Source organism: Hyla sarda, unplaced genomic scaffold (genome assembly GCF_029499605.1).
Source record: "Hyla sarda isolate aHylSar1 unplaced genomic scaffold, aHylSar1.hap1 scaffold_199, whole genome shotgun sequence".
Taxonomy (NCBI): Eukaryota; Metazoa; Chordata; class Amphibia; order Anura; family Hylidae; genus Hyla; species Hyla sarda.
Window position 1 is genome coordinate 362936 of NW_026608649.1, and position 11084 is coordinate 374019.

The 11084-nt window shown below is 45.7% G+C and overlaps 1 protein-coding gene across 1 annotated transcript in view; it reads left to right on the forward strand.

The window, feature by feature from the left end:
- LOC130317329 (zinc finger protein OZF-like) overlaps window positions 1-9917 on the forward strand; it is a 34793-nt gene extending 24876 nt beyond the window's left edge. Inside the window, exon 6 of the mRNA XM_056552838.1 lies at window positions 7565-9917. Coding sequence (XP_056408813.1) covers window positions 7565-8571 — 1007 coding nt within the window. The 3' untranslated portion in view covers window positions 8572-9917. The remainder of the gene's footprint in view (window positions 1-7564) is intronic.
- Window positions 9918-11084: the final 1167 nt, after the last annotated feature.

Below are 11084 nucleotides of genomic sequence, written 5' to 3' on the forward strand. Positions count from 1 at the left end.
ATATTTAAAAAAATTTTTTTCCTGGAATACCCCTTTAAGTCTTCTGGAATAATTCCTCCTAATCCCTTTCCTCAGATATTGAGGTCAGGACTGTGTCACATGATCTATATTCTGCCTGAGGGTTTTTACGCCCCTGGTGGTTGCGCCTGCTGCTTCTGAGCTCAGTTTCTACTGGAGGAGATAACACTTTGGGCTTAGTCTGTAGTGGCAGCAGTATATATATATATATATATATATATATATATATATATATATATATATATATATATATATGCACAGAGAGAAAAGGATAGGTGAAAGTGAAAGTAAGTAATAAAAATCTTTTTCTTTTTTTGTAACATTTCTTTCTGTTAATTTATTTTTTCCGATTCAAAACGAGTTTATTGAGAAAATAAATAAACCAGGTACATGGCGGTACACGAAATGACGGCGTACAACATATTCAATGGCCTTAGGAGGCCGGGAATAAATCCGGTAAAGTTTGGCATAACGAGAAGCCAAGAGCAAATATAAACATATTAGGAAGTATTAGGAAATAACCAAAGCAACATGCGTCAAGTTCTCAACAGAGTAAAAGGCAAGGCACAGAGTGGTCATGAGGAAGGGAAAACTAGGATTATCACAATTAGCGAGCAGCCGAAATCCTGATTTTCTGTTAATTTCTTAAAGGTTTTTATTGTCTTAGATGAAAAACTCTGCCTCTGTTTACTTCAGTTGTCTCAAACTGTGGCCCTCCAGATGTTGAAAAACTTCAACTCCAAGCATGCTGGGAGTTTAAGTTTCGCAACATCTGGAGGGCCACAGTTTGAGATCACTGGTTTGCTTCCTCTGATAACACGCTCTCCTGGCTCTCCTGATTATGTTCCAGTCGCAGGGTCCAGTGTGTTCGGAATGTTATCAGGGGAGCAGGGAAAGCTTCATCAGGGGAGAGTGGAGCGGGCAGAGCTTCGTCAGGGGTAGTAAATAACATGAGGGCAGAGTGGAGAGGGGAGAACTTCATCAGGGGTAGTAAAAGACACAAGGGCAGAGTGGAGAGGGGAGAACTTCATCAGGGGTAGTAAAAGACATGAGGGAAGAGTGGAGCGGGAAGAGCTTCATCGGGGTAGTAAAAGACACAAGGGCAAAGTGGATGAAGGGAGAGCTTTATCAGGGGTAGTAAAAGACACAAGGAAAGAGTGGAGCTGGGAAAGCTTCATCAGGGGTAGCAAAAGACATCAGGTCAGTGTGAGAGAGGAGAGCTTAATCAGGGGTAGTAAAAGACACAACGGCAGAGTGGAGCGGGCAGAGCTTCATCAGGGGTAGTAAAAGACACAAAGGCAGAGTGGAGTGGGGAGCTTGATCAGGGGTAGTAAAAGACAATAAGGCAGAGTGGAGAGGGGAAAGCTTCATCAGGGGTAGTAAAAGACACGAGGGGAGAGCTTTATCAGGGGTAGTAAAAGACATGAGGGGAGAGCTTTATCAGGGGTAGTAATATACATGGGGGCAGAGGAGAGAGCTTTATCAGGGGTAGTAAAAGACATGGGGGCAGAGGGGAGAGCTTTATCAGGGGTAGTGAAAGACATGAGGGCAGAGGGGAGAGCTTTATCAGGGGTAGTAAAAGACATGGGGGCAGAGGGGAGAGCTTTATCAGGGGTAGTAAAAGACATAGGGGCAGAGGGGAGAGCTTTATCAGGGGTAGTAAAATACATGGGGGCAGAGGAGAGAGCTTTATCAGGGGTAGTAAAAGACATGGGGGCAGAGGGGAGAGCTTTATCAGGGGTAGTAAAAGACATGAGGGCAGAGGAGAGAGCTTTATCAGGGGTAGTAAAAGACATGGGGGCAGAGGGGAGAGCTTTATCAGGGGTAGTAAAAGACATGGGGGCAGAGGGGAGAGCTTTATCAGGGGTAGTAAAAGACATGAGGGCAGAGGGGAGGGCTTTATCAGGGGTAGTAAAAGACATGAGGGCAGAGGGGAGAGCTTTATCAGGGGTAGTAAAAGACATGGAGGCAGAGGGGAGAGCTTTATCAGGGGTAGTAAAAGACATGGGGGCAGAGGGGAGAGCTTTATCAGGGGTAGTAAAAGACATGGAGGCAGAGGGGAGAGCTTTATCAGGGGTAGTAAAATACATGGGGGCAGAGGGGAGAGCTTTATCAGGGCTAGTAAAATACATGGGGGCAGAGGGGAGAGCTTTATCAGGGGTAGTAAAAGACATGGGGCAGAGGAGAGAGCTTTATCAGGGGTAGTAAAAGACATGGGGGCAGAGGGGAGAGCTTTATCAGGGGTAGTAAAAGACATGGGGGCAGAGGAGAGAGCTTTATCAGGGGTAGTAAAATACATGGGGGCAGAGGAGAGAGCTTTATCAGGGGTAGTAAAAGACATGGGGGCAGAGGGGAGAGCTTTATCAGGGGTAGTAAAAGACATGAGGGCAGAGGAGAGAGCTTTATCAGGGGTAGTAAAAGACATGGGGGCAGAGGGGAGAGCTTTATCAGGGGTAGTAAAATACATGGGGGCAGAGGGGAAAGCTTTATCAGGGGTAGTAAAAGACATGGGGGCAGAGGAGAGAGCTTTATCAGGGGTAGTAAAAGACATGGGGGCAGAGGGGAGAGCTTTATCAGGGGTAGTAAAATACATGGGGGCAGAGGAGAGAGCTTTATCAGGGGTAGTAAAAAACATGGGGGCAGAGGAGAGAGCTTTATCAGGGGTAGTAAAAGACATGGGGGCAGAGGGGAGAGCTTTATCAGGGGTAGTAAAAGACATGGGGGCAGAGGAGAGAGCTTTATCAGGGGTAGTAAAAGACATGGGGGCAGAGGGGAGAGCTTTATCAGGGGTAGTAAAATACATGGGGGCAGAGGGGAGAGCTTTATCAGGGGTAGTAAAAGACATGAGGGCAGAGGAGAGAGCTTTATCAGGGGTAGTAAAATACATGGGGGCAGAGGGGAGAGCTTTATCAGGGGTAGTAAAAGACATGGGGGCAGAGGAGAGAGCTTTATCAGGGGTAGTAAAAGACATGGGGGCAGAGGGGAGAGCTTTATCAGGGGTAGTAAAATACATGGGGGCAGAGGGGAGAGCTTTATCAGGGGTAGTAAAAGACATGGGGGCAGAGGGGAGAGCTTTATCAGGGGTAGTAAAATACATGGGGGCAGAGGGGAGAGCTTTATCAGGGGTAGTAAAAGACATGGGGGCAGAGGGGAGAGCTTTATCAGGGGTAGTAAAATACATGGGGGCAGAGGGGAGAGCTTTATCAGGGGTAGTAAAATACATGGGGGCAGAGGGGAGAGCTTTATCAGGGGTAGTAAAATACATGGGGGCAGAGGGGAGAGCTTTATCAGGGGTAGTAAAAGACATGGGGGCAGAGGAGAGAGCTTTATCAGGGGTAGTAAAAGACATGGGGGCAGAGGGGAGAGCTTTATCAGGGGTAGTAAAATACATGGGGGCAGAGGGGAGAGCTTTATCAGGGGTAGTAAAATACATGGGGGCAGAGGGGAGAGCTTTATCAGGGGTAGTAAAATACATGGGGGCAGAGGGGAGAGCTTTATCAGGGGTAGTAAAAGACATGGGGGCAGAGGAGAGAGCTTTATCAGGGGTAGTAAAAGACATGGGGGCAGAGGGGAGAGCTTTATCAGGGGTAGTAAAATACATGGGGGCAGAGGGGAGAGCTTTATCAGGGGTAGTAAAAGACATGGGGGCAGAGGGGAGAGCTTTATCAGGGGTAGTAAAAGACATGAGGGCAGAGGGGAGAGCTTTATCAGGGGTAGTAAAAGACACAAGGGCAGAGGGGAGAGCTTTATCAGGGGTAGTAAAAGACATGGGGGCAGAGGAGAGAGCTTTATCAGGGGTAGTAAAAGACATGGGGGCAGAGGGGAGAGCTTTATCAGGGGTAGTAAAAGACATGGGGGCAGAGGGGAGAGCTTTATCAGGGGTAGTAAAATACATGGGGGCAGAGTGGAGAGCTTTATCAGGGGTAGTAAAATACATGGGGGCAGAGGGGAGAGCTTTATCAGGAGTAGTAAAAGACATGGGGGCAGAGGGGAGAGCTTTATCAGGGGTAGTAAAAGACACAAGGGCAGAGGGGAGAGCTTTATCAGGGGTAGTAAAAGACATGGGGGCAGAGGGGAGAGCTTTATCAGGGGTAGTAAAAGACATGGGGGCAGAGGAGAGAGCTTTATCAGGGGTAGTAAAAGACATGGGGGCAGAGGGGAGAGCTTTATCAGGGGTAGTAAAATACATGGGGGCAGAGTGGAGAGCTTTATCAGGGGTAGTAAAATACATGGGGGCAGAGGGGAGAGCTTTATCAGGAGTAGTAAAAGACATGGAGGCAGAGGAGAGAGCTTTATCAGGGGTAGTAAAAGACATGGGGGCAGAGGAGAGAGCTTTATCAGGGGTAGTAAAAGACACAAGGGCAGAGGGGAGAGCTTTATCAGGGGTAGTAAAATACATGGGGGCAGAGTGGAGAGAGCTTTATCAGGGGTAGTAAAAGACATGGGGGCAGAGGAGAGAGCTTTATCAGGGGTAGTAAAATACATGGGGGCAGAGGGGAGAGCTTTATCAGGGGTAGTAAAATACATGGGGGCAGAGGAGAGAGCTTTATCAGGGGTAGTAAAAGACATGGGGGCAGAGGAGAGAGCTTTATCAGGGGTAGTAAAATACATGGGGGCAGAGGGGAGAGCTTTATCAGGGGTAGTAAAATACATGGGGGCAGAGGAGAGAGCTTTATCAGGGGTAGTAAAAGACATGGGGGCAGAGGAGAGAGCTTTATCAGGGGTAGTAAAATACATGGGGGCAGAGGGGAGAGCTTCATCAGGGGTAGTAAAAGACATGGGGGCAGAGGGGAGAGCTTCATCAGGGGTAGTAAAAGACATGGGGGCAGAGGGGAGAGCTTCATCAGGGGTAGTAAAAGACATGGGGGCAGAGGAGAGAGCTTTATCAGGGGTAGTAAAAGACATGGGGGCAGAGGGGAGAGCTTTATCAGGGGTAGTAAAAGACATGGGGGCAGAGGGGAGAGCTTTATCAAGGGTAGTAAAAGACATGGGGGCAGAGGGGAGAGCTTTATCAGGGGTAGTAAAAGACATGGGGGCAGAGGAGAGAGCTTTATCAGGGGTAGTAAAATACATGGGGGCAGAGGGGAGAGCTTTATCAGGGGTAGTAAAATACATGGGGGCAGAGGGGAGAGCTTTATCAGGGGTAGTAAAAGACATGGGGGCAGAGGGGAGAGCTTTATCAGGGGTAGTAAAAGACATGGGGGCAGAGGGGAGAGCTTTATCAAGGGTAGTAAAATACATGGGGGCAGAGGGGAGAGCTTTATCAGGGGTAGTAAAAGACATGGGGGCAGAGGGGAGAGCTTTATCAGGGGTAGTAAAAGACATGGGGGCAGAGGAGAGAGCTTTATCAGGGGTAGTAAAAGACATGGGGGCAGAGGGGAGAGCTTTATCAGGGGTAGTAAAAGACATGGGGGCAGAGGGGAGAGCTTTATCAGGGGTAGTAAAAGACATGGGGGCAGAGGGGAGAGCTTTATCAAGGGTAGTAAAATACATGGGGGCAGAGGGGAGAGCTTTATCAGGGGTAGTAAAAGACATGGGGGCAGAGGGGAGAGCTTTATCAGGGGTAGTAAAATACATGGGGGCAGAGGGGAGAGCTTTATCAGGGGTAGTAAAAGACATGGGGGCAGAGGGGAGAGCTTTATCAGGGGTAGTAAAAGACATGGGGGCAGAGGGGAGAGCTTTATCAGGGGTAGTAAAAGACATGAGGGCAGAGGGGAGAGCTTTATCAGGGGTAGTAAAATACATGGGGGCAGAGGGGAGAGCTTTATCAGGGGTAGTAAAAGACATGGGGGCAGAGGGGAGAGCTTTATCAGGGGTAGTAAAATACATGGGGGCAGAGGGGAGAGCTTTATCAGGGGTAGTAAAAGACACAAGGGCAGAGGGGAGAGCTTTATCAGGGGTAGTAAAAGACATGGGGCAGAGGAGAGAGCTTTATCAGGGGTAGTAAAATACATGGGGGCAGAGGGGAGAGCTTTATCAGGGGTAGTAAAAGACATGGGGGCAGAGGGGAGAGCTTTATCAGGGGTAGTAAAAGACATGGGGGCAGAGGGGAGAGCTTTATCAGGGGTAGTAAAAGACACAAGGGCAGAGGGGAGAGCTTTATCAGGGGTAGTAAAAGACATGGGGGCAGAGGAGAGAGCTTTATCAGGGGTAGTAAAAGACATGGGGGCAGAGGGGAGAGCTTTATCAGGGGTAGTAAAATACATGGGGGCAGAGGGGAGAGCTTTATCAGGGGTAGTAAAAGACATGGAGGCAGAGGGGAGAGCTTTATCAGGGGTAGTAAAAGACATGGGGGCAGAGGAGAGAGCTTTATCAGGGGTAGTAAAATACATGGGGGCAGAGGGGAGAGCTTTATCAGGGGTAGTAAAAGACATGGGGGCAGAGGGGAGAGCTTTATCAGGGGTAGTAAAAGACATGGGGGCAGAGGAGAGAGCTTTATCAGGGGTAGTAAAAGACATGGGGGCAGAGGGGAGAGCTTTATCAGGGGTAGTAAAAGACATGGGGGCAGAGGGGAGAGCTTTATCAGGGGTAGTAAAAGACATGGGGGCAGAGGAGAGAGCTTTATCAGGGGTAGTAAAAGACATGGGGGCAGAGGGGAGAGCTTTATCAGGGGTAGTAAAATACATGGGGGCAGAGGGGAGAGCTTTATCAGGGGTAGTAAAAGACATGAGGGCAGAGGAGAGAGCTTTATCAGGGGTAGTAAAAGACATGGGGCAGAGGAGAGAGCTTTATCAGGGGTAGTAAAAGACATGGGGGCAGAGGGGAGAGCTTTATCAGGGGTAGTAAAAGACATGAGGGCAGAGGAGAGAGCTTTATCAGGGGTAGTAAAAGACATGGGGCAGAGTAGAGAGCTTTATCAGGGGTAGTAAAAGACATGGGGGCAGAGGGGAGAGCTTTATCAGGGGTAGTAAAAGACATGGGGGCAGAGGAGAGAGCTTTATCAGGGGTAGTAAAAGACATGGGGGCAGAGGAGAGAGCTTTATCAGGGGTAGTAAAATACATGGGGGCAGAGGGGAGAGCTTTATCAGGGGTAGTAAAAGACACAAGGGCAGAGTGGAGAGCTTTATCAGGGGTAGTAAAAGACATGGGGGCAGAGGGGAGAGCTTTATCAGGGGTAGTAAAAGACATGGGGGCAGAGGAGAGAGCTTTATCAGGGGTAGTAAAATACATGGGGGCAGAGGGGAGAGCTTTATCAGGGGTAGTAAAAGACACAAGGGCAGAGTGGAGAGCTTTATCAGGGGTAGTAAAAGACATGGGGGCAGAGGGGAGAGCTTTATCAGGGGTAGTAAAATACATGGGGGCAGAGGAGAGAGCTTTATCAGGGGTAGTAAAAGACACAAGGGCAGAGTGGAGCGGAGGTGCTGGACATGACAAGCTGAGTCTAGAACACTGTTATTTTATTCCTAAAGCAGGCTGTATTTCTTTTTATGTCGACCCCTTTAAAGTCCCAGAACCCCCCTATATTTTAATAAAATAGTCCTGACATCAGTTTGATAAATACCCTGTGCTCTTATAAGGGGATAAAGCACTTCTCCTTTTTTTCTAGATGGTCACAGCAAAGACTTGACACAGAGCCTCCTTCCAACCACAGACCTTGAAGGAGACCAGAATAATATCCCACGTGCATATCCTGGAGAAAATCAGCTTCAATGTTCCGGATGTGGGAAATTGTTTCAACCTGAATTAGATCAGAAAACCCACACAGGAGAGACCCAGCTTCAATGTTTAGAATGTCGGAAATGTTCTAAGCAGAAGAAAGGTCCGAATCAACGTCAGCAAACTCACACAGGGAAGAAGCCTTTTTCATGTTCAGAATGTGGGAAATGTTTTAGCCATAAATCAAACCTAGTACAACATCAGAGAATTCACACAGGAGACAAGCCTTTTTCATGTTCTCAATGTGGAAAATCTTTTACCCACAAAGCTTATCTTGTCAGACATCAGAGAAGTCACACGAGAGAGAGGCCATTAATATGTTTGCAATGTGGGAAACATTTTACTCAGAGGTCAGAACTTATTATCCATCAAAGAATCCACACAGGGGAGAAACGATTTACATGCTCTGAATGTGGGAAATCTTTCATCAAGAAACTAGCGCTAGAACAACATCAGAGAATCCACACAGGGGAGAAGTTGGTTTCATGTTCAGAATGTGGGAAATGTTTCATCACTAAATCAAGGCTAAACGAGCATGAAAAAATTCATACAGGAGAAAAGCCATTTTCATGTTCGGAATGTGGGAGATGTTTTTTATATAAATCAAAGCTAAAAAATCATCAGAAAATCCATATAGGAGACAAGCCTTTTCCATGTCTGGAATGTGGGAAGCGTTTTTTTCGTAACTCAGATCTTACTGTTCATCATAGAATCCACACAGGGGAGCGACCATTTTCATGTTCAGAATGTGGAAAATCTTTTATCCTAAAATCACGTCTAAATACACATCAGAGAATTCACACAGGAGAGAAGCCATTTTCATGTACAAAATGTGGGAAATGTTTTACCCACCAATCAGGTCTTATTATGCATAAAAAAGTTCACACAAAAAATTAGCTGCCGTCATGTTAAAATAGTTTCTTGTTAGGGATCAGAGAATTCATGCAGAGGAGAAGCCGTTTTCATGTTTGCTATTTAAAAAATAATTTACCCAGAAATCATTTCTTGTTACTCATCGGAGATGAAGATTGTTCCCGAGGTCTCACATAATCGGAGTCGTCTCTCCAGATCGTCAGCTCTTCAGTTTTGGTGCAGTTGACCTTGATCTTTCGCTCCCTTATGATACTTTATAAGGAACTGCAGTCTTTTTAAAGGGAATTTATCACACTTTTTATTTTATTTTTATTAATTAGAGCCGGATATTGAAACATGTTTTTTTCTCATCTGTTTCAATTTTCAAAATTTGACAATTATTCTTGTAATCATTTTTTTTTGTACATTATTATAGGAGCATCTTGCCTGATCTGTTTTAACAGCATTTAGAGAAATGCTTTACAGCAAGACAACAATAGACAGAAGCTGCCCTATTCACCTGAATTGCAGACTTTACTAGGCATGCTCTGTGATCTGTGTCAAGGTCATTCTACAGTGAGGGGGGCTGAGCTCCCATTGTCTACTCTATCTACACGGAAGAGGGAGGCTGAGCTCCTTTTATTTTCTCTATCTACAGGAAATGGTGGAGCCTGAACTTAAATTGTCTTCTCTATCTACAGGGGAGGGGGAGGCTAAGCTCCTATTGTCTTCTTTATGTACAGGGAGGGGAAGGCTGAACTCCTATTGTCTTCTCTATCTACAGGGAGGGGGGGACTAAGCTCCTTTTGTCTTCTATAAGTACAGGGACGGGAATGCTGAGCCCCTTTTGTCTTACCTATCTACAGGGAGGGGAGGCTGAACTCCTATTGTCTTCTATATCTACAAGGGAGGGAGGCTGAGCTCCTATTGTCTTCTCTATCTCCTGTGTCACCTCTCACTGTAATCCTGTACAGATCATTACCCAGCAGCCTCCTCCTTATCATCACAGACACAATAGGAAGTCTCCACTTAGTTTAGGCCCTAGTGGCCAGAATGGAAACTGCAAGAATACAGGATCATTTGATTGATGTAAAATGGAAACCATCAAAAATTCTTAAAAATATGTTGATTGTAAGATTTAGTGATGACATCATCGCTCGTTCAGTCTTTCTAGATGTCGTATGAAATGATTGTAGAGATTTGTTACATTCTATATATATATATATATATATATATATATATATATATATATATATATATATATCTGGTGTTATGTGTTCTGTGTGTTATTTGGTGTTTTTGGATGAGATTATATATATATATATCTGGTGTTATATGTTAAAGTTCTGTGTGTTATTTGGTGTTTTGGGATTTACATTTAATAAAGTAATTTTTCGGACATCTATTGATTTTACTAAATATTTTTTTTTAACATGACTTCTTTTCTTTTTTTTCAATGTATTGTATGTGGAGAAATTTTGGTAAATTTTTGGTTTGTGCCAAATCAGTAATTGAATAAGCCTCTAAACCCCTGTATAACACTGAGAGCTGTAAACCCCTGTATAACACTAAGAGCTGTAAACCTCTGTATAACACTAAGAGCTGTAAACCCCTGTATAACACTGAGAGCTGTAAACCCCTGTATAACACTAAGAGCTGTAAACCCCTGTATAACACTGAAAGCTGTAAACCCCTGTATAACACTAAGAGCCATAAACCCCTGTATAACACTAAGATCTGTAAACCCCTGTATAACACGGAGAGCTTTAAATCCCTGTATAACACTAAGAGCTGTAAATCTCTGTATAACACTAAGAGCTGTAAACCCTTGTATAACACTAAGAGCTGTAAATCTCTGTATAACACTGAGCTGTAAACCCCTATATAACACTGAGTGCTGTAAACCCTTGTATAACACTACTAGAGTCACCTAGAAACATATTCAAGTATGCTTCATTATGGCAACATGCAGTAACCCATTGTAACTAACAGCTTGTTTATTGAGCTCACAAATTTTGTATGTTTATTAACACTAGCGTACAGAAGGAGATGGTCGACTAGTAATAGCCAGAGGACAGAAGGAGATGGGAGACTAGTAATAGCCAGAGGACAGAAGGAGATGGGAGACTAGTGGGAGTTGTAGTAGTCAACATATAGTAGGAAATGGAAGACTTGTGGTACCCAGCGTACAGCAGAAGTTTGCAGACTGGTTGGACTAGTAGTATCCAGCGTACAGCAGAAGGTGGTAGACTGGTGGTAGATGTAGTATCCAGTGTACAGCAGTGGGTGGCAGACCCATAGTAGCCAGCATACAGCAGGAGGTGATGAATAGTAGCAGCCAGTGTACAGCAGGAGATTGCAGACTGGTGGAATAGTAGTACCCAGCATTCAGCAGGGGCAATGGTAGTACTGTCTAATTAGTGCCATATGGCACAGGACAACGTCTGCTGCACTGAAGCATACAGCAGGAAATGGCATACTGGTGGTAGATGTAGTAGCCAGAGGACAGCAGGTGGTGGTGGTGCCCTGTAGTAGCCAGCAGACAGTAGGAGGTGGTG